This window comes from Seriola aureovittata, chromosome 6, assembly GCF_021018895.1.
Source record: "Seriola aureovittata isolate HTS-2021-v1 ecotype China chromosome 6, ASM2101889v1, whole genome shotgun sequence".
Taxonomy (NCBI): domain Eukaryota; kingdom Metazoa; phylum Chordata; class Actinopteri; order Carangiformes; family Carangidae; genus Seriola; species Seriola aureovittata.
Window position 1 is genome coordinate 5,975,356 of NC_079369.1, and position 24,594 is coordinate 5,999,949.

The following is a 24,594-nucleotide window of genomic DNA, read 5'->3' on the forward strand; positions in this document are numbered from 1 at the left end:
TGCTTGCATTTATAGGAGAATCTTCAACATTAATCTCATGCTCAATGGGACGTGTGCCAGATAAGAAAAGAGCGAGGGATAAATCTCACTGCGATTCACAAGCTCAGAAACAATTAGTCATCCAAATGTCATAAACATACAGATTCCAGAGTTTGAAAATTTTTCCAAACCAGCTTTCAAAACACTACCATTATGAGCTGAACTCTGTTTGTCAGAATAAATGACATCAAAGGAGTAAACAGAGCTAAATATGTGCAGCTCTAACACTGACTGAACCATCACAATGATATTGCAAATGGAAAAGGTCCATTCACAGTGTGGCAAAGAATGTAATTCTCTGAAGCACTTTAATGCCACCTTAAATATTATTAACAGCATTCCTCACACACTCACAGCATATGTTGACAGCTAGCAACAGCTGACATATATATCAAGGGTCGCCAACACTGATTTGTACTTCTACACTTAGAGAGGGGGCCTCATCTGCACAAGTTTCCACCCATGTCATGCGCATGTGTATAACGTATGCAATATCATAACTGATCTCAGAACGACTGACTCAAGGACAGTTTAACAAGCATGCTTTGGCTATAGGAAATCACACGTCACCAATCCCAGGATTATCCTCAGTGTGCATGAACAAACGTCTATTGGAGGGGGGGGGGGGGGGGGTAGTACGGGCGAGTGGACCCAGCAGATGGAAAGTTCAGACCCCGCTTGTTTTCCCTTAAATGTCACAACTGTAAAAAAAGGTTTTATAAAGCATCAATCACAGTGGAGCTGCACCTCCAGGAGTAGTCATGGGGCTTGGGAAATGAGACCTCCGCATTGAACTGCTGAGGCAATCACCACTGCACGCTTCAGGTCACCACACTACTCACAGAGAGGAGGAAATGGAGAGGGGGAGACCTGAGAAAGAAATGAGTAGGGGAGAGAAGGGAGGGAAGAGAGAAAGATGAGACTGGGAAATGTGGACATTTTGGCATGAAAGGTAGTAGCCCTTGTTTTGTCCTGATGGTATGGCTCAATTTGACTATAAAACTCTGCTACACCTGAAATGAAAAGGCCTGGTTAAGTTGTGGCATCCAAAACTTTTTTGGGTAAATGGGGTTTTCATAGTTATGGACATGGCATTCGGTAGTTGATATGCATCATCTGAAAAATAGCATCTGAACAGTTGTAGCATTTTCAATTGCAGAATTTAACTGCACAGCAGCAATGCTTGTAATTTGTTATCCATGTTGCATTCACCGCTGGTGGTCGTGACTGATAAGACCCAATCAGGAGTTTTCAAACTAAAAGAAGGCCAACAGAGTTTCCGAGGGGCTCTGTTTTCAGGGCTCGAAAACATTTAGATACCTTTTTGTTAGTGTTGCACATGTTCAAATCTGAATTTTATTTAGTGTATTTGAGTAGCCATATTTTTTGACTTGATTAGATTTCTTTTAGATTTGAATAGAACTTACTGACTTTTGAATCACTTGAATAAAGCTTTTTAAATTTTGGGCATGTGAATTTTCTGTCTGACCTTGAGACCAGTGAAATAAATATATACTTGAAATTTTTGAAGTTAAAGTTTTTCAAAAAGTTGAAGTTTTTTTGATATTGAACAATTTAAAATTCACATGAATCAAAAAAGTAAAATATTTCACTGCAACAAATTCATTGGCACTTAAATTTCAACACTAAGTATTCAGTAGTTTCAGTTGCTGATATCACTCAAATGACAACAACGGTTTGCTTCCATATAAAAGGTCACAATTGAGGAGTACATAAGAATCATTTGGTGTAGTGTCTGAACAAATGGCCAATGCTATAGAGTAGAAGTAATAATGAAGAAGTTAATTCTTGACGTTTGAAACCTTTCTGTTGTGGAGCTTTCAACCATATCTCACACTCACAAAATAAAAAAAAATGCAGTGAAGAATTCCATTCAGCAATATATTCTAATATTCATCAAAAAAATTTGTTTTCCACACTATATATTTATCCTGCATCAATCCGTGTGAGCTATTGTGGAACACCGTGTACTTTTGTGATTGAATGAGAACTTTTAAAGCCTCTGTTACACTGATTTTAGCCAGCGTATGAAATTTTATATGACATGCAAAGTGCTTCAGGTCCCCAGGCGTTTATGGACAAAATATTTTAGTCTGACTTTGCAGAAGTGTGAGAAGCACTTTTATTGGCGGTGTGTGTGCGTGCGTGCGTGTGTGTGTGTATCTACCACCCACGTATACAATCTGTGTTTGTGTGTTCTAGGCTTGATTAACAAGAAGTTGTTAAGAGGTAATTTATGTTGGGTAAACAGGACAACAACGCTGTATTGCTGATTTTACATTCACTTGCAGTAGAGGTGACTGATAAAATGTAAGGAGAGTGTTATTTGTCATCTTTCTATCAGAGCATCTTAAAATGAAAGGTTTTGAAAAGCTTTTTTCAAACAGCAAGATAGTAGGTCTACTTCATTTTCTTAGGTACAGAAGGAAAAGTTTCACATATCTAAGGCACAGTGCTTTAAGACGTATCTTTTCATTTATTTGAGAGTAGGTGCAAGTTTCTGTTACAAACATGCTCCAGTACCTCCATTTAATTGACAGGCGTTTTTACTTTTCTTTACTTTTCTACACTGGAATACTTCTTAATTTGTGATTCTTATAAAAAAGACTCTTAGTAGTGAGAATATGTCTGCTTGTTGTTCAACCTGTTGAGCTGCTGCCAAGTGGCCAAAAAAAAAGAGTAAAAAAGAATGAAAGTACATTAAGGAAGTGTCCTCATGAGAAAAAAAAAAATATTGGCATTTGTTCCTCTATAGCGCTGTGTGAATTATATTATATTATTAATAACTTTTTACAGAGGAGGTTATGGATGGATGAACAAAGTAGATTTTCATTTAACCATTGCAATGCTAGAAAAAAAAGTCAGAGTGTTGGTGGATTGGCAAACATGTGAATCATTAAAAAAAAAAAAGTTATAGGAAAAAAAAAGACAATAACAAATTATAACTTTTGTGGTTTTGGTTGGAGAACTGGTTGGAGTGTTTTCTATGTTTCTTCCAACTAGGGTTATATTTTTGAAATTTTCGGATCATAACACTGAGTAAATTGCTAAGATCTATGAACACGACAATATTGAAAAAAAAGAAGCTTTCTTACAGGTGATGACAAATGAATACGCAGGTTTTTAAACAAACCTCCAGGTGATTATTGCCCATACTGGTTGTTTAGAACATTCATCATGGTTTACAGTCAGATTTTGTGGTTTAACTTTGACCTACCATAACCATGTATGGTGTTTTATTGACAATGTAGGATTGTGAACAATATTTCAATCATGACCCCCTTTAGTTTTACCCCTAGAATGGTTTAGATAATCTGACTTAACAAGTTGCCCGGTTTCCAACCTGTCTGATGCCTCATGCTTTTTCCCCAGTCTGAACTAATTCTGGTGACATTGCTGTGTTCTCAGATCTCAGAAATCGCTTTAGTAATTTGGTAAATCTTCAAACATAGAGTGCCTCTGAATGTCTCATTGAAACACACACTGGCTCATCATCTAACCAACCTGCTCGAACACAGCCTCAGAGAGACAGTTATCAGTCAAGTCTTCATCTCCTAGATGCTTGCCTTTTGGCAGCTTTGAGTTTGAATAGAATGTCACATCTAGATACAACCAACAAACAACTAACTTGCTCATTCGTTCCCTCACTAATTGTCTTTTTAGCAGTTAGTTGCGTGTGGACGTCCCACAGCACTTTTTAGCATCCAACAGTGAAATCAAAAGCAAATGTTGAAGATAACAAGTTATTAAAAGCAATTCCTGCAGAGGAGCTGGCTGTGATGGAGTTACTGGTGACTGGATGAAGCCATAGATTTATTTGAACTTTTCATTGAGCCCCTCATTCTCAAAGCACATGAGCTAAGCCATTTGATAGATTCATTCAGTGAAAGCAGTGCTGATAGAGATTGTCTGCGAGAGACAATATCTGACTGATTAACTTATTGTCCCACTAACAGAATTGTTCAGACAGTCTAAATTTCTATGGGAATTACCTGAAGCAGATGAAGCCGTTGAAATACAAACTCATGCAATAATGTCTCTGTGTGTGTGTGTGTGTGTGTGTGTGTGTGTGTGTGTGTGTGTGTGTGTGTGTGTTTGAGAGAGAGAGAGAGAGATTTCAGTGTCTGGTCATTCTCTTTTTCTGTCTGAATTCTATGATTCATGAAGATGAACCTGTCTTAATGAGACACATGCATCTTTTTTCTTTTTTTTTTTCTTTTTTTTTTGCTTGTGGAATAGTGAATATTTTTGATTCCCCTGGGACATGTAAATGTGTCCTTTAATCACACAAATAACACTGAATTGCTCAAAACCCGCAGCCACACCAAGGCCACAACCTGTGAGGGAGGAGAGTCACAAATGGAGTCATTAATCAACCTCTGCTGGGAACCACTGCTCTATATGCAGCACATATTAGAGTGACAATTGGCTTGTCACGGTTGTGTATAATTGTTTAATTGTTAATGTATAATATATGCATGAGAATTGCTTACAAGCAAGGGGATGTGTTTTAATGCTTGAACTTTAGCAGTCATAGAGGAATTATTCAATGGCTAACAAGCTGTGGCTCGTTTGGTTTCAGACTATAAGGCATATAATATCAGTCTCTGCTTTCTAAATGCTTAAAAACTTATCTATTTAAAAGAATGGTAATTTCTCATTACTCAAACCTCTGTCGTTAGTTGTGTTCAGGCAAGCTAACCCTTTTATTCTGGCCAACTTGTTACTTTACACTGTTATTATACTGATGATGTCGATTTTTCCTGAATTTTTCTCTATGAGGTATAAAACATTCAAAACCATCATTATCCTCCTTTGACCGCATGATGTCCTTTTTATTTTTCATAGTCTTTTGTGTATGTCATCAGCAGCAAAATGTTGAAGTAAACCATTAATTCAAGTAATTCTAGGCTACAGCAAGATGACGAATGAGTAACAGTGCTGATTTGAAGGAACTTCATGCTGTTGAAATTAATGAGTGCAATTACTCATACCTGATGAGCCCCAACCCCTGCTGACTGTCTTGATTCACACACAAGTGCTACTGCTACTTCACTACATGTTCACCATGGCAGGCCACTTACCTTTCCTTGCGTCACAAAGAGTTAATGGAGGACTAGCAAAGTGTCAACCGCTAAGGGTCACATGGACTGTAATGCGAATCACATCTAGTTTGTGGTTCAGCAGTGGGAATCACAGAAGATGGAATTCATTCAATTCCTTTCAAACTTTATTTTAACTCAGAAATACATTGAGGTAGAGACCTCATTTACAATATAGCAAGTACAAAAAATGACCAAAAAACCCAAGGGACCATGAGACAAAAGAGGCAAAGTTAGATAAAAATGACAATACATAGTAAAAATAATAACAAGTCAAGAGAGAAAAACAGTGAAACCAAATGAATAAATAAAGCAATTAAAATTTAAAGCAAATGAATCAGCTCAAACAAGAACAGCTGGAAGTAAAGTTGGATGAAATTAAAGATTTAAATTGCCCTAAAGGTAAAAATGAGGCAAGCTTTACATTGTTGGGCATGTTATTCCAGGCTGCAGGTGCACAGAGAGAAAAACTGGATTTTCCAAGCTCAGTAAAAACAGCCAGCACCAGCAACGTAAACCAATCATTTGAGCATGTTCATTACAGGCAAGTCATGTAAGGGGTTAAACAATCTGTAAAGATCTCACAAATGAATGAAACCCAGTGTCTATGCCACCATATAGTGAGAGAGGATCACCCAACCTTGTCATACACTTTACAATGACGAGTATTATAATTATCACCAGTAATACATCTTAATGCAGAGTGATAAACAGAATCTAAGGGCTTCAGAGTCATAGCTGAGGTACACATGTATAAAATTTCCCCATAATTTGGTACTGATAGCAAAGTTAAGCATCCTATTCCAATGCAGAGGAAAATGTGTTTTATTCTCACCAGATTAGTCAGATGACAGTACAAAATAGTATCATCATCATAAAGATGTAAAATACACTCAGTTACAAAATAAAAATATATCATCAATGTACAAAGTAAACAGAACAGTCCCCAGGATTGAGCCTTGAGGGACACTTTTTATAGCCTGCACAAATTCAGGTAGTCACACACTGCTGTCTGTCCATAACGTAATTCTGAAACCATTTATAAGCCATTTCCTCAGAACCTATATTATCATGTCTTTTTAAAACAGTGCACAATCAACTGTATTAAAATGTATGAAATAATATCATTTAAAGCAAAACTGGTAGAAGTAACAGTGCTACACCTTTCTCTAAAACCTAACTTGTGTATGCTTACAACATAATTATCTGAGAATGATTTAAGTTGATTATTTACTAATAATTATAATATTTTTGCTTGGCACGATCATTTAAAGATAGTTCTGTAATTGTTAAGGTCGGCTGCACCACCACCTTTATGTAGAGGAGATACATGAGCAGCCTTCCATAGCTTAGGGACTATACCAGTAAAAACTGAAAGGTTAAAAATATATGTTAGATAGCAATTGGAGCAGCAAACTTCAAGAAGTACCTTAAGAGTCAAGCTTGTCCTCGACAACAGAATTCTTTAGATCCACAGCTTGTAGTGCATTGGTCACGTCACCAGAAAAGAACAGCTGTACTGTAAAGCAACAGCATGGTATTAGCTGGACGTCAGGATTAACGGCAGACAGACAGGCAGGTTACAAGCAGAAATGTTAATTTTGTGAAAAGCTACAGAAATCTGTTAATGGTCTTCTATTGAACACCCTTCAGCTGTGGCGATAGGATGAAACGAAAGGACAGATGTGCTTAACTAAATTCACTGATTTCCAGAATTTTGCTGGATCTGAATATGATTTGTGTATTGAAATCAAATTACACACAGATTTAGCCTTTCTTATTGCAGATGTGCAATAAGCTTCCTAAAAGTAAGGCAGTTATGAGGATCACCAGTACACCTGGCAAGAGTCTATGCTTTACTTCTCTCTTTGAGAAGGGATGAAATTTCTGCTTAGAACCAAGGACTGACCTATTTTTGAATTCTATATTTAAAAAAAAAATGCATGCTTATGAACTGAGCTAACTCAACATCAGGGATTTTAGTAGTATCATGAATATCACTTGCCCAAAGGTCATCCAAAAAGGCCTGCTCATCAAAATGTTTGAAATTCCGCCAATCACCACATATGGACATAACTTTTTTTTTAATTCTGGTACTTGTAATGTAAGTTATCAGACAATGATCACTTGAACTGACCTTAACTCCTGAGTTGGTCTTTCTTTTCTTTTCTGGGTAAAAAAGGTGTCTTTAAAGATTGGTCTTGTAGGCTCAGTAATTATCTGGGAAAGATTATTAATGCCATAGACTTCTATTAAATAATCAGCAGAAGAATGCAATAAAGTTAAAATCACGTATGATCGTCTCAGTCTTTTTAAGGAGCTGAATGTTCAGCTATCTCATCAATTGCTAAGGAGGGAGCGGTAGGAGGTCTGTACAAACCAATCACAATAACACAATTTATTTGCACAACACATCAGGTCCAAACATGTTGCTATTGTAATTGCATTAAGTGGTAATAAAGCAATTAATTTTTTATTATCGATCTAAAATATTAAATTGCAGGGGAAATGTAGCTGATGACTTACAAAATCATGGGGTGTTTAGTTTACCTACTGTGATAATTGTGTTGATTTTGCTAGTGTATTATGTTTCCAGTAAATTAACCCTAATCGTTAATTATTTTGATGTCATAGAGACCTCTGTCCCTCTTAAACAGCTCACAAAACATTCTTAACATTTTCTTTAAGCTTGAAACTTAGTGTTTTTATCCGTTTTAGCTACAGGAATTTATGTATGTGCTTAGGCTCTCAGTGACCCCAGCTGTATAACGTGGTTAAATACAATTAATAATTTAATAAATAATTTCATATGCTCTATATCTGATTCGTATTGACATTACGTTCTAACCGATCCCTAATTGACACCAGCCACAAAATACATATAGCTTTGGAGTCGGTCGGGCCCCAAACAATGACAAAGTAAAGTTAATAAAAAGTTAATGGTTTCCAACAACCTCCCAACACTTGTGTATCGTGATAATAGCAGGAATAATAATATTTGCGAAACTATTACTCAGACTACCATTCATTATACCGTATGTGTTCTAACTATGAACTGAACCACAACAGTGAGTCCTGTCAAACTGAAAACCAGGAATAGTTAGTTAGTTAATAGAGAAGTCTATTGATTAAAATGCCATTATCAGTTGTATGAAATGCAGTGATCAAAATTTACAATGAACAGCCACATTGCTGGAATTATTCAAAACTCTATGGTCATTTACAACCTGTGAAGGTCCTATATTGTATAAAGTGAGATTTCCATGTCTTTATTAATTATAAAGCAGGTCTAAGTTCCATATTAATGCTGTAAAAGTATCAAAGTGCTCAGTCCAGAAATACACACAGCCTGTATTCAGAAACTTAAAACGAGCTGTCAGGACTTCTCTAACTTTGTGATGTCACAACAAAGCAGTCACCGCCCTCAAGCCTGGCTTGCCTGGACCCACTATCCAACCTTGTAGGATTTGGTTTCAAATATATCAAATATATCTTTTTATGGATCAACACTTCAAACAAAGCCCCAGGGAAGTATAAGATATTACACCTTTAATAAAAGTGTTTTAGCACGATGGTTTGGTAAACAGTACTTTAATGTAGTTTACTAAGTGATTTTGTTAGCAATTACATGAATGTGTAGTTGGTCAAAAAAATGTTCTCCAGAACTTTGCAGAAAAAAAAAAAAAAGAGGATCCTAATTGGTCCTGTGAATAGCATGGTCACTGGGGTCCATTTTGGCCTTTTCAAGCAGAGGTGTTACCATAGGCGTTTTAAAAAATAGTAGAGAAAATATGTAATTGTTGAGATGTGTGGAATATTATTGTTTTCTTCTGGCTTTAAACAGTAGGAATGTGGGTTTAGTGCACATGTGGATGGCTTCATTTTACTGATAGATTTCATCCTTTGTTACCATAATAAAAGATATCATGGTAGCTGGAGGCTCACTGACACAGATCTCAGGGAGTTGCTGCATCTGTACTTGTAATATTGGCTCTGTTGGTGAGGATTGTTACTTAGAAAAAGAATGGAAATTGCTGACATTTAAGAACTGAGGATTGACTAAGAACATGGGATGGATTCAGAAGAGTGTCTGTTTAGGAGAAGAGGACCTTGGGGTTATGTTTGTTGTCAGAAGTGATCTTTGAGAATTGGGCTTGTCTTTGTTTTCGCAGAGCATTATGATTTACAATCTCGTTTTCGGACTGCTTTTATTATGCCTCTGCGCTGGCATCTTTACATACGTAGGGTCTGTCCTACGATCTTAAATTCTATCAGTGTCTTTACAGTTATCCTGCCGACAGTGAAACACTGTTTTTAGGGCCTACATTTGAGTCTTAAAAGCCTAAAAATACGAACTAAAGGCCTAAAGAAGGAAAAATTCCTTCACACAGTCCTTAAAGGTCTGACTGAAAAGGGAAATATAAATTACAAAACCTTCAGTCTGCTTCCAGGCACATTCAAAGGTGAAATGTGGCAGTAATTACAGAGGCAGCAGTGTCAGCGCTTAAGAGTAAAATGAATAATCGAGCCCGTAGCTACAGAAAGAAAAGAACACTAGGAAAAAAGAGAAAATTAGAGATGAAAGACAGCAACAGGTTAAGCCACAATGAAAACGGTTTCATTTGGCCAAGTTTCTCATCTCCAACTTGAAAGCAGGCGTCTTCTGTTCTTTTTCACCTCACCCAACCCTCTACCTCACCCACACACCCACTCCTCCTTTCTTTTTCTTTCAGTCACCCTTTGCATAATTACAACAATGATAATTTTGTGATGGCCTTCCACCATTACTTCAATTTACAAATGCCCTGCAGGAAAAGCATGTGAATCTTAAGGAACAAAATATATTTCACACATTTAGCTCCACGGCAGGGCAGGGGTGTTCCTAAATTGCACATATGTATATTTTATTGATGTCCTTGCACTTATTGAGTAGATGCACTTACACCAAGGGTTCCAACTGTACGTAAGCTTTATTGTTGTTGCTCACTTGGAACTCGCTTTGGATAAAAGCATCTGCCAAATGAGTAAATGAAAATGTGAAAATGTAATGTAAATGGTTGTCGGTTGTCCTTTAAATTGGTTTCCTTCCGTTCAGTTTCACCATAAAAGATAAGTGCCGGAGGGAAGCAACCATATAAAGTACCAGGAATTTACCTATGGGATGGGCTATTTTTTCCCTCCTTCTGCACACATTTCTAATCTTTATCTTTCAGCTTACCTTCATTTTCTGAATCCCTACTTTCTGTGTCTGTATGCCTCTCTCTTTTAGAGTGTGCTTTATTTTGTAAGTACTAAGGGTATTTGCTGCACTTGAGTAATCAATAAATAACTAACCTTCCTCTCCACCACTCTTTTTTTAACCCATGTAATTCCTGATGCAGTGGTGCAGTACTTCAGTAACAGAAGAGCATGACCTCTCGCTCAATTCAGGGAGAGCACATGCACATTTATAATTAATACAGATCCACTTTTACTTCTCTGGAGTCTAATAATTGCTATTTTTGTAAGTGGGGAAGGAGTGTTGAAAGGATTAAAGAAAAGGAAGACAGGAATACTGGACAACAGCATTGTTGGGAACAAAGTTTCCTTACTTAAAGAAGAGATAGCCAGTGATGCTTGAGAGATTGCACCCTTGGTTAGATGGTCCACTTCTTTGTTCACCATTCAACAACTAATAGATGCATTAACATGATATTATGCGCAAATAGGCTTGGTCCACAGAGGATGAATCATATTTAGTTTGAAAAAAAATCTCAACAATTATTGGATGGACTGACGTGAAATTTGATCTGTGGCTCCCTGAGGGTGACTTCTCATGACGTTGGTGATGACCCCTCACTTTTCTGGAAGTGACCCACTGGCACGTCAAACTTGTCATTTAGCCACAAAGATATCTGTCCACGTGCAAGATGACACAAACTTTTGTGCAGACATTCATCATTCCCAGGTGATGCACCTTAATAAGTTTTGTGACCTATGACTTTTCATTTTGTGCCACCAGTAGTTTGACATTTTTGGTTAAGATATCTATCGGAAAATCTATTGGATGGATAACCATGAAATCCGGGACAGAAATACATGTCCCATACAGAATGGATTACCATAACTTCTGATTTTCCCCTGACTTTTTATGTAGCGTCATCACCAGGTCCTCATTTGAATTTCTCCCATACTTAAGTTTATTACCTGCAAAAACTAACCCTATACATGATCAGCTTGCAACAGCCAATTCAGTTTAAAGAAACAGATCTGCAAACTTGCAAAATGTTCAGATTGCATATACAAAGGCTTCACTGAAATATTTAATTGGTTTCCCCCTACAATATCTGCAATTGAACCACAATCAGCATGTTTATGGTTATGTTTACTTGAGTCAGAGCAAAAGGTAAAGTTTAGGGGCAGGGGAATATTAAAATGGTCCATTCTTAGGTGCAGCACAAGTAAAGATGTGTTTGCTTTTTTTCAACATTGAACCAACATAACAATCTTTCCCTGACCCTAACCAATGTGTTGTGGTTCAGTTGCCTCAACCTAAGCACATGAGGGATGCAGAACACGAACCTCAGTCTCTGTCCTACATTTTGTACACCCATGATCCACCAACTATCTCAATTTGACTTATCTGTAGGAGAGAAATGTAGGCAGCAAAATCACAAGATGCTCATTATTAATAATTATCTTTTCCCTCTGTCATGCATTTTCCTTCCATCTTTCAGTCTGTATATGAGTGTCTCCCTCTCTCGCTCTCTCTCCCTCTCCCTCTCTCTTAGACACACACACTGACAGAAAAGCATGTCTCCCCACTTTGTCCATCTGCAGGATGTTGAGGATTCACTGGCATACTCTCTCTCAGCCTTTATCTGTACTATTTTCAGAGGGGAGCAGTAAGTGAAGTATTGTTAGAGGTGATACAAAAGCTTCCTCCTCAAGGGAGAGGAGAGAGAAAAAGGCTGAAGAGAAAAATAAAATATGCTGCTGACTATTCATCTCCCCCTTTTTCCTGGTGTATCTCTCTCCCTCCCTCCCTCTTTCCAAGCTTCTAGAAAGGCCACTTCAGATGCTTGGACAAAAAGAATTTTTGCTGTATTAAATAATACAGCCTGTCTGCAATTCCTCTATCTCTCTATTTTTTTCTTTCCAAGGCCATTTTAAAAAGTCAGATCTATCCCAGCACATTAGCCATGAGTAACAAATGTGCCAAATTACCATAAACAGATTTCCTTTTTATATGTGTCCAATTCAAGATTGAAATAACCCAATAGAGATCCAACCAACAGGCAGTTTGTGAACATGTTTACATTTCCTGCTCTAAATGTTAAAGGCCATGTTGCAAGCAAAATGCTTTTGTACTCAGCAAGTACAAAAGCAGTACAGTCCTGTTTCATTTGGACAACATGGCAAAAGAACTGGGTGGTTAATATAGTGCATTCAGGAAGTATTCAGACACCTTCACTTTAAAAAAAAAAAATGTTACGTTGCAGTGTTATGCTAGTTAATTTTTTTTCCCCTCCTCAACCTACAACCTAGTGAAAAAGAAGTCAGAGTGCTCGATATCAGACCATTAATATGAGGTTGACATTGGTGCTGTATAAATAGTTAATGCACATTATGCATCACCTTGCCTTTCTTACTCATATTCAGTGAAAATGATCCTGACACCTTTGGCAAATGTGGATCAGTTGAGATGTGCAAGTGCGAAGATTCAAAGTTTCTTGTTAAAAAAAAAAAATTAAATGCATAGAAAAGAAGAAAAGAAAGAAAATACTGGGAGGTAAAGGTCTTAGTTTTCAAGCAAGTCATGTGCCCCAATACACCGTGTGACTACAGGAAGTGCTGTTTATTTAGCACTGGAACTGAACACAGCAGAAACGCTTGCTGGAGCCCATTAATCACTACAGGAGTCTCGGCCGTGGTGGCCTGTTGCTAGTTAGAACTTTACACGGTCTTGGCCACACAAACTCTGAACAACTACCTCACACATCCACAAAAACACATGGACAACATTAATCCTGAACACAGCATCAAAAAAACAATAATTAAAATGTGAACGTTAATACACTCCAATAACTCCTCGCGCTTGGAACTGTCAGTAGTCATAGCGACAACACCCTCCAGTGGCTACAGTACTGTGGTAGGTGTTAGTGTTAGTCTACAGTATCAGCAGCAGGATTTGGGCCTTTGACAGTGACATCTCTGTAACTCAGTAATAGTAGCTGATAATACAGCTTATTTCCACTCCAGCCAGCAATTTGGTAGTCTGAAATGTCAACACTGTATCTTTGTCTGTGTATGCCGGTGTGTGTACACATATGATTGCTGCCCACTGTGCATCTGCTTGACTGCTCCATTTGATTGCTCACCCCAGTAGCACTCTGGGAAATGTTAATGGAGGGCAGTTAACGTCAAATACAGTTCACCACCATCTGTACTCGACCCAGCATCACCCCGGTGGAAAGATGGATTTAAAAAAGAAAAAAAAAGAAAAAGAAAAGCTGGAAAGAGATTTACCAAGTAGGGTTGGGTAAATCAGAGAAAGTAAAGAACACCCACTGCTGTATTGATGCAGTGGGCTTAATTGCATTTCTGTGTGCCTACGTGTATCAGTGTAAGTGCGTCTGCACAAGCCTCATGTCTTTGTGACTGAAATGTACACTGGTGTGTAAAGTGTGAAGAAGGTGTGAAGCAAACAGACAGGTCAGGTACATCTTGTCCAATGGCCCATCTACCACTTTGGGTACTCTTGCTAAGACATACAGACAGACACACACACACACACACACACACACACACACACACACACACACACACACACTGCTCACTCTGTTGCCTCTCTGACCATAGATTGCTGGGTGCTGCTGCTTACATCCAGAGAAGCATTGGACCGTATATACTTTCTCTCGCACACACACACACACACACACACACACACACACACACACACACACAATGATTTATGGCCTCCAATACAGTCAATAAGAGCCATGGCCAAGATGAAGGACTTGGTCTGCAGCTTGCAGGACATACACGCACACATGCAAACACACACACACACACACTGTTGTCCATTAGCTAAGTGTGCAGGATTGAGCTGCTTTCCATGTTGGCTCTCTTTATTAAATTCCTTTTTAATGCTATTCTTGCCCGTCCTGCTTCATGTGAAAATCTAACATATGATCATACACACCCTGCTGAAATCAGCATGACTTACTCTTTACTCTTTCCAGTATTGCATCATACTTTAAAACCTGATCCTAAAAGTAATTTTCAAATTTTGACATATTCTTCATGTGCTAATACAGCATGACTTGTGATAATGTAATAGAAAAAAAGGGCTCAAATGAAGCCAAAGCAGGACCGTAGCACCAATAAGTCAAAACATATTCATCTTGATGGAAAAAAACAAAAAAAACAAAAAAAAGTTTTTACAGTTATACAAGGGATCGGTCCACCACCTTGGTCCAGACTGAAATATTTCAATGTTAGAAAGTCATGAAATTATAGATACATAGATAGATAGATAGATAGATAGATAGATAGATAGATAGATAGATAGATAGATAGATAGATAGATACTTTAATTATCCCATAGGGGAAATTCATGATTAATTAATAAATTATGTCTAGACATTGCATGTTATCATGCTAAAGGTAGCATTTAGCTTAAAACAACACTTGGCTGAAATACAAATAGAGCCTCGTAGAGCTGCTAGCATGGCTGCAGCTCTTCCAATCCCATTTCTCATTTTCACCCCTTATATCGATCATGTGGGCTCTAGGCATCCTTTTGCGCTTGTCTGCAGCAGAGCGGAGACATGTCAGATCAATTGAAATAGAAAAAAAAAAAAAAAGAACACTGATATATTACCAGGCCTTTGTTAGCGATGCTCTGTAGGCAGCCCTGACAGTCTGCATTAATATGGGAGCGGTAAAGTTCAGCAAACCAGCTGCTGGACGTCAGTTAAATTTAGGTCGTTACATGCCATCAAATAGGGTGGGAGTGCGGAACTAAAATTGTCAGGCACAAATCAATAATAAAGATGTAACATTAGCTAACGTTACCCATAGCTAGATAGCTACCGAGGCATCAGCATACTACAAGTGATTTTTTTTGTGGCTTTTATGAAGAAGAGGATCATAATTCATTGAAACAAAATCAAACTACGACAATGAAATGGTTGTTGTAATTTTTAAATCTTTACTTACAGAGAAAATACTTAAATTTGTGAGTTTCTTTGGTCGTTTGGGTCGGTTCCAGAGCCATCTTGCCAGTGATTCGCAGGGCATTCTGGGAAATATCTCATAACACTGTTTTACACACATTTAGCCCTTACACCCCACCCCTCTATCTCAACAAGAATCGGGAAACTCTACGCATAAACATGAACGCGCAAAACGGAGGGGTAGGGCTTAGTGGTAGGGCCATGGGGTGAAATGGGCCTTTGGCTTGTTTTTTCATTACTAATATAAATTTCCCAACGTCCTCTTTCCAGATATTTGCCAAAAATCCAAATAATTTCAAATTATGTAAAACTTTTCTTTGTTCGTTTGTTTTTAATTAAAACTGTCCAGAAACTTTTATCACTGACAAGCCAGATGTCAGAAATAATAAATAGCCACCATTAATTACCCACAGTGAAAAAGCCTAGAAAGACTCTTTTTACCTCTTCTTTTTTCCGCTCCCAATCTGCTCTTCTTTTTTCCTCTTTCCCAGTGTGCTCCTTTCTGTTTTTCATTTCCCATTCTGCTCTTCTTTTTCTTCTTTTTTTCTTTCGTCTTTTATCTTCTTCTCCTCACTAACTTTTGTTTGGCCAATAACCACAGCAGTATCTCTTAGTTTGAAAATAAAATCAACTCTTTTTTTAGAGCAACACAAGCTGTTCTTTCACATAAAACAACAGTCAATTAGACGTAAGACGCTGAGCCTCTTCCTAGGCCATAAAACAAGGATAACAATGAGAAAACTGAAAACAAGAAGCAAAGACACTTTTGCTCCTCATCCGCAGTGGTCGGAGTTTGTTTTAGGGCCTTGTTGAGAACTTTTTATAGCTTTTTTTATTGTTTTTCATTGTAGTATTTGCTTGTTCAAATGGCTTCAGTATAAACTGGCCTGTTGAAGAAACTTTCAAAAACAAAGTCCTGTATTTCACTGCAAAGTTATGGGCAAGCAGCTGTGGATCAATCAGGAGAGACCTATAAGGAAATTAGAAAATTTTAAGTAAAATTACATTTATTATGAAGGGGAGGAATAGACTTTGGTGCTTGGATCCCAGCAGGAAACCGATCACCATGGGAAGCGGTGCTATTAATTAGATGCTTCAAATATGATGGAAACTTCCCCCAGAGCCTGAACACTGGTGGTGGTGATGAGGAATGGAGCTTGAGGATGGGACTGTCTTCATGAGAGAAAAACTTCTGATTGGAGAGGGCCAGGCTTTCATAGCTGAGGTGGTGAAGGGGTGGACGTGGGTCACAGAATCTCTACGGTGCTGAAGTGAGAGCTGAATGACAGCTTACAAATAGTTGGCTAAAGGCCAGCGTGTCAGAGCTGTTGGAGCTTAGATATAGTGGGAAACTGTGTTCGTGACTTAGACAGCATGCACAAGGAGACAGCCTTCTTGACTGAACGTGTTTTGTGAGATGATTAACCCACATGGTAACATTGCAGCACATAGATGGACTAATAATCGAATCAAAGATTATTAGCCCGTCAATGTGCTGCAATGTTATCGTGTGGGTAGCAATGACAGTATGTCAGCCAGCTGGTCAGTCCTCGACTCTGGTCCTAAATTTTCATGCATCCAAGTGAAATATCTCTATCTCTAAATATCATTCATATCTACTGAAAGGACTGGCACACTGCTCAGTAATGTTGTGGTACTGAAATACGTCCGATACACTGCAATTCTGAAACCTTGACAAATATTAAAGGCCGATATGGAATTTTGGGTCAGACTTGTAAGGCTGCTGACATATTCTTGGATCAGATAGTTCCTGATTGGGCAAATGAATAAAGCTTTACAATCCTCTATGTAAAATATCAGACAAAGGTGTTGGCACTGAAAGTTTAAAATGATATATGCACAAGCCAAAAGGATTTGGAACCACTGGCCTCTAGATAGTCCCTGAACTGACTGCAATGAGAATTTCAGGCTCACAGAAGGAGCAGTGGTAATAGTAATAGTAAGTTAGTAGTAGTTGTCTGTCTGGACCTTGAGGTAACATTCTTTGTGCTGTAATGACATTAGACACACACTGGATTCTCATGTAGCACAGACACTGGCCTAGTGTGTGTGTGTGTGTGAGAGAGAGAGAGAGAGAGAGAGAGAGACAGAGAGAGAGGCCTCTAGTGAACCCAAAGAGGACTTTGTCACAGCGTACTGCAGAGTGGATCAGGTTTCCCTTCTCTTAAGCCAGACAGTGATAATTTGTCGTGAGCAGCCTGACCTGCAGCTTATCCCTCCATCAAACTGGCTTAACTGGAGAGGCTCACTGGAAAGATGAGGCCTGGTTGTAGCCAATCACCACAGGGAAAGTGACACATCAACATACATCAAGTATCACTCACACACTCTGCTTGTGCATAACAGAGTGTATATGCGCTGTGCACCTGCCAAGGTGCATATTACTATTTTGATAATGCCCGTAAAATAACAGTGAAATACTGAACCATTGACTTCAGACATGGTTTTTGTTGGTCAGTTCCGCTGCCTCAAGACAGAAGCAATACACCAACAATGTGCCTGACCAAACCTCATTTTAAGACAAACACACCCATGGCAACTCAGATGGGAAGGTGAAGTGTATTTTCTATTGAGACAATGTGGGTTGTGGACGGGAACATAAAAACTGCATCTGAAAATAGCAAAACACACTTGTAATCCACTTTGCCTCAGGTATAAGATGAGCCCTTATAAGCCTTTGGAATCTTAGACTAACTTTTTCCATTTGGAACTCCATTTTTTTTTAATTTTATTTAATTGGAACATTTTGATTCCACATTGCAGGTTTTGTAATATATGTTTTCTCATTTCTTACTCCTTTCCTTCAAGTCAGTGATCAGATGACAGCTATTGGTTGGGTAGCTTCCATCTATGGAGAGTATTCCTGCTTCTGGAGGGGCTCTGTCCTTTAGATGATCATAGGACAAATATACTGTAAAAGCCCTTGCTTGTTGTAGGTTTTAGTGATGGAGAGGGGCAAATATGTATATTTTATAAAAAGTTCTGTGAAAATTATTGTAATTTGACTCAATATTTGGGACATTTCTCTTCTGTATGTTTGTATAGAGCATAGACTCATCTGATGCAGAAAACATAAAAAGCACAGACCATGACCAGAACCCGAATAGTCTGTGGAGAAAACTCTCTCTGACTGGGTGTATCTCAGAGAGTGTGCTGGCCGCTGACTCTGCGTTTTCCAGTGGCTGGGTTATCTGTGTGGGTTAATAAATGGAGTCCAATGGAGTTAAGATGAGATGAATGGAGACAAGTTCTTGATTCAGCACACACGCCTTATCATCACTGGAGTATGAAGGCAGCTATTAAACAGCAGTCCTCAACATACGGTGCACAGGAAGCGACCTTTGTTGCTTCAATAGTAAGATTCCTCTTCCTTTAATATAGTGTTACAAAAACCCACTTATTCCCCCCCGTATGTTTTCTGTTGTTGTTTATATTGATTGTTGATTGTGTCACTTTTTTTATATAATACATCACATTGTTAATCAATGTTGTTATTGTGTTGGCTACCGAGAAATTATTCAAGACGACAGGTAACCTGATCGTCAGTAGCTAAATGTCCAATAGAGATTTGACGAACGAACAAACATGTCCACTCAACATGCAACCACATCTCTGAATCAACAAGTCTGAGATGTTTAGTTTCTTTGGGTCCAACGTCTCTGCCCCAACAACCTCTTGCAACCAGAAATATCTTTAATAACACAAACCAGATACTGTCAAAATGCTGTTTCCAAACCAGATTTCAATACAAAAAAATCATTTGGTTCAAAAAGTACAAGTATATTTCCAGTATCTGAGGAGGATGTACAGATCTCCAATTTGAATGATGCAAACTGTATTTTTTATTTTTTTTTGCATTAACAGTGAAATAATCAGGAAAGCATACTCAAACCTCTGTGCTGGAACAGTAGTTTCTGATAATTGGTTGACTGTCCTCCCACCGATGATGGGAAAGAAAGTCTGATAATGTTTTCCTAAAGTGGGACCAGCACCACTTGAAATGAAAGAGTGTGTTTATGAAACTTAGAGAAGGAGAGGGAAGTAGGTGTAGAGGGATGGAGGAGAGGTAGTGAAATATATATAGTGAGGGAGGTAGGATGTTCAGTGTGTGGATCATTAACTCAGTAGATGTAATCAGAGGGAGGGAGTGAGACATTTGCCATTGACTAATGAGGAGCATGGGTTGTGTGGTGAAGCCATACTACAGGTGGACTGACTGCACTCTGCTGTCAGCTCTGAAGCTCTGGTGTGGCAGTCTGTGGATGATTACAGATACATGTATGGATCTAGATGCTCAGGGGTTAAATTGAATATTTTGATATGTGGGTTTCATCATCCTTATATCATGGTTTAAACATACGTGGTAACTTATTTGATGTTAGGCAGAAGAGGAAAAAGAACAAATTTACATAGCTGCAAGGGCACAAAGTTATTTCAAAACTCAGCAATAGAAGGCATCTTGTATCAGCTTACAGTGTAAATATGTAAAACCGTATAACTCAAAGCAGTACTGCAGAGTACTGCTGTGGAAAAGCACTTCTTCATGGAAAAAAAAAAAAGGTTTTAATTAAAAAAGCAAAAAATATGTTTATTTCTAGTCCTAGCTGTAAAACATGACAGCAGTAGGAAGGAAATTTAAAACAAATACTTTATACTGAAATACACAGTATTTCCAAATATATAAATATGAGCATATGCACTCTAAAAATGATAAAAATTAACACATGCAGTGCGTTTGTGTAAGTACAGCATGCGTCCCCACCACAGAGAGCAGCCATATGGGACATATTATGGGCCCACTGTGTGGTGTCGTCAAAGTGACAGGACACAGTGATTTAGCCCTGCTGGAAGTGGATGGATCCACGCTTACCTTCAAAGTCATCTGTCTTCTGGCTCTGAGAGTCTAAAAGCCCCTAGGGACAGAGAACAGCATGTTGGCCATTCAAGTACTTCTCAATTACTGCTTTTAATTTCCCTACCACTGCTGGTCCGTCTCCATTAGCTGTGACATTTCTCAGAGATGTGAACAATAGTATATAGCAACTTTTCTAGGTTTCGCCACAGTCCCCGCCTGGTGCACAGGTTTAGGTGAAACTCGTGTGCATTTTGCATATGATGGACGGGACGAATCGCAAGGGCATGAAACTCAGTTTTAGTAGGGATTACCCTGCAGCCAAACTGCGTGGAAGTTTCATATGGTTTCTAAAAAATGAATTGCTCCTTAGGTTCCTCTGTGGCTTTACACTAAATTATTGGATTCAACAAATTAAGTTCCTTTGTTTTGTAATTTCCTTTGTACTGTCTCTCTTATCTGTTCTATTTATTTAGTATTGACTCACCTGGGCTTTTATTCTTTATACTGTGCACCACTGCAGCTGGTTTAAGATGCTGCTCAATTTCCAAAGTGGCATGAGATTTTACTCCTTTGTTTTTCATTTTACAGGATTGTCGATTTGTGATTTTCCCAAATTCTTAATTGTTTTAAAAAGTCATAATCTATAATTGTGTAAAATTAAGATGAAATTAATTCTAATAATTAAGCAATGTTTACCTGCTGATGAAGTTGTCAAACTTTTGGCAGAAAGGTCTGTTATAATAATATCAATAATAATAATGATAATAATCACTTTACATAGTGACAAAGTGGTTCACAAATAATGCAATATAAAAAACATGCCACAAAATACTGAATAAATTATAAGATTCAAAAAAGTGGAATTAAAGAGGTGTGCTTTTAGCTTATGTTTAAATAAGAATACAGGGGTAGCTGAGCGCATTGTGAGTGGTAAGCCATTCCACCCTTTGTTGAGAATCTGGACTCAGGAACTGTGAGAAGAGCTGTTTCTGCCAACTGGAGTGTACATTCTTGATTGTAAGGGATCAGAACATTAGAGATGTAGCTTGGAGCTAAACTATTCAAAGCTTTAAAGTGATGAATGAAATCTTGAAATGTATTCTTAAAGCAACGGGAAGCAAGTGAAGGGGTGCTAAAACTGGGGTTATGTTAAGAAGCTGAAAGAACCCATTACTTCCTTGTTCTGGCTGTGTCAGTTTAAACTGGAGTTTATTTTATTTTGTTTGCTGGAACTATTATTCAAACAGTGAGAGATAAGTTGCGATAATGTAATGCCAAAGGAATGGGCTGTTTGATGTCAAGATAAAGCAGTGAAAATATTCAAAATATAGCATAAATTTAAATTGCAATTTTTAAGTGGCTAAATTTTTTTTTTTTTTCTCCTGTCCCTATCCACAGCCTCGTCCATTGCTCAGCTTCTCTGCTGATACTCCTGCCTGCTTCTCCAAACTGGGAACGCGCCGGCTCAAGGCAATTGCAGGTAATACACTGATACGGGATTAGTACCTAATACAACCCCGCTTAAAATAGTCTGAACTGAACTTTTAAGATTAAGGTGAGCTGAGTCATATGCGATGATGCTGGTCTTTTCCTGCATCTGCTGGTGGATGTGAATGAGAAGGGGCCGGCTCATCTGCAAAGATGAGGTCGTCCAGCTGTGTCCATGTCATCCACTGTGTGCCATTTCGCTTCTCTGCTGTGGATTGCTTCATGACCCGAGTCGATTCCAGCAGTAACAAAAATGGCGATAACAAACATCACTCGCTCACTCCTGTTTGTACTTGAAATGCACCAGTGGGTTGAATGCCATGAATCACTCTGCAAGTCATCCCCTCTGATGATATTGGTATATCTCTCCGGCACCCCCTTAATGTATGAGGTTCCCCTGTGCATGCTGTCGAAAGCCTTCTTGTAGTCAATGAAGCATATAGGGGTGGGTTCCATTCCAGTGTTTGTTACAGGATGATGCACAGTGTTGCAATCTAGTCTGTGCAAGGTCTGTCTTTTTTTGCGAAAGCCAGCCTACTGGTCTCAGAGCTGACGGTGTTACGTTGTGTGTACTTTGCTTGTGATGGTTAGTAGTGTGATCCCTCTGTAGTTTGAACAGTAGAGCTCAGGTTGCCTTTCTGTGGTAGTTTGATGAGGTAACCTTCCTTCCATCCTGTTGTGACGTGTTTCTCTTCCCAGATCTTCTTAAAGAGGGGCTAGGGCATCTCTTCCGTCGTCTCTGTGTCAGCATTCAGCACCTCTGCCGAAAAATTTTCTTTTATGTTTCTTTTTTATCTGCTGCCTCGCTGCCTCTGAGCTTCTAAATGGCTTTTTGTGATCTCTTCCTTGCGACTAAAGTCTGTCAGCTGATCTCTCTCCTCTTGTTTATATATCTGGTGGGTCATGTGGGGCTGGTCTGTTTAGCAGTTCCTCAAAATGTTCTACCTATCTTTTCTTCTGTCGTTCCTTACCAATGATTATGCTACCATCCTTACCTCTTAACTGTTTTTTTCTGCTTTGCTAATCTTTCCTGACAGCGTCTTGGTGGTGCACAGGTCTTTCTTAGTTCCATGAATAGCTGCCTCTTTAGCGTCTGCTTCAAGAGTCTTGACATAGTTCTTCTTGTTTGCTTTGATGCTTTTCTTAATGCTCTTCTTTTATACTGTTTCTGCGCCTTGTCTTTCTTAGCTCTTGTGTAGCTGTTGTTGATTGCTGCCTTTTTCCCTTTGCTCTTTTTTAAAATCTATTTCAGTGACTGCTGATAAACACTCCTTGTGGTAGTATTTATGCAATCCCAGTACCTCTAAGCACATTGTTTTTATTGCTTGCTTCACCACAACTTCCATTTCATCTCAATACTTTCTTCCTCTTCTTCCGTTATCTCTTTTAGGACTTGGAACCTGTTCCTAAGTGAGAGATGGTATTCCTCTAACTTGGTTGACACCCTCAGAATTGCTGTGTTGTGATTCTTCTTTTCTGTCCGACTCTTCTTTATCTATCTGGTTCTTGGTGGAGAGGGTCAGTGGTACCCAGATGGCTTTATGTCTCCATCTGTGTGGGAAAAATGCTTCTGGCAATGAGGATGTTGCTGGTGATGCATAAATCTGCAAATCTCTCCCCATTGTCATTCATCTCTCCTAGACCTTGCTGTGCCATGATCTTTTCGTAGTCTATAGTCTCTTCCAAACTTGGTGTCTCTTCCTGAGTATGTCTGTGAAGATTCTCAGTCATCCAGGTCATGATGTTTCTTAGAGCTTTACAAAGGCAACTGGACTTGCTTGATGTTCTTCAAACAAGTCTGGTTGCCTTTGTAAAGCCACTACTGACTGCAGCAGTAACTCTCCTGTGGCAAGTCGCTTCTGGCCGGATCTATCCCATCTTGAGTCGCTAATTCTGAGTATGGCAAGATTGTAATTCCTCTTCTCAGCAGCCTTTTATGTAGTTGTGAGGGAGCTGGCAAGCATCCCCCTCACTAAGGTGAAAAACAATACACATTGACTAATACAAGAAGTTCATTTTTGTTATTTTTGTTGTGCTTTTATTTTGGGAACCTCTACTAATCACTCTCTCTTTGAGGTCTGATTCCGGGGGGGCGTGTTTTCATGGAGTGCACACATGGGAATGCAGCCACCGGACTTAGCAGGTGTCAATTACCTTGTTAGGCTTTACCAAGTGGGCAGGAAAGAGAGAGGGGAGTCGGTAGAGGGGTTTTTGTTAAGTTTGGCTTGTTTGATATTTCTTTAGTTTATTATGTATTTTATTTAATCTGTGTTAGGTCAAAAGTTGGTGTATCTTGTGTAGGTAAATATCAGTATGGTTAAATTGTAAATAGGTATTCTAAATGTATGGTGGTAGTGTTCAGGGTCCCTTCACTATGTAATGTTTTGGTAGAGACTGTGGGTAGTAAACCAGAAGAAGAAGGGGGGGTCAGGTTGAATGTCACCTTTGCTGCCGCCATCCACTGCGACCTGCTACACCAGCCAGACTGCATTTGCTGTCAAGCCATTCTGCTAATGGTTGGACCCCTGGTGGTTGAAAAATGGTTGGACCCCTGAGGAACTCTTGTGGGCTTCTTTAGTTCAGAATCTACATGGATGTACTAGCTCAGGGAAACACCTCGCTTCACATAATATCTTCACATAATTTTACACATCGCACACAGCTTTACATAATGATATCACCAAGTGACTATGGTGCCAGACTGTACATACATTTATGCGTTGAAGAAATCACTGATTGGTTAAACACATATAAAACAGAAATAATTGCTATTCATGCCAAATGGAGAAAGCTTTAACATCTGGGGTCACCTTGAGTCATAATAGGAAGGATCAAAAACTAAGAAGTA

The 24,594-nt window shown here is 38.7% G+C and overlaps 1 protein-coding gene across 1 annotated transcript in view; it reads left to right on the top strand.

Moving 5' to 3' along the window:
* Window positions 1-24,594, top strand: part of LOC130170887 (inactive N-acetylated-alpha-linked acidic dipeptidase-like protein 2) — a 431,329-nt gene that overhangs the window by 101,931 nt on the left and 304,804 nt on the right. The window contains exon 4 of the mRNA XM_056378584.1: window positions 21,657-21,738. Coding sequence (XP_056234559.1) covers window positions 21,657-21,738 — 82 coding nt within the window. The remainder of the gene's footprint in view (window positions 1-21,656; window positions 21,739-24,594) is intronic.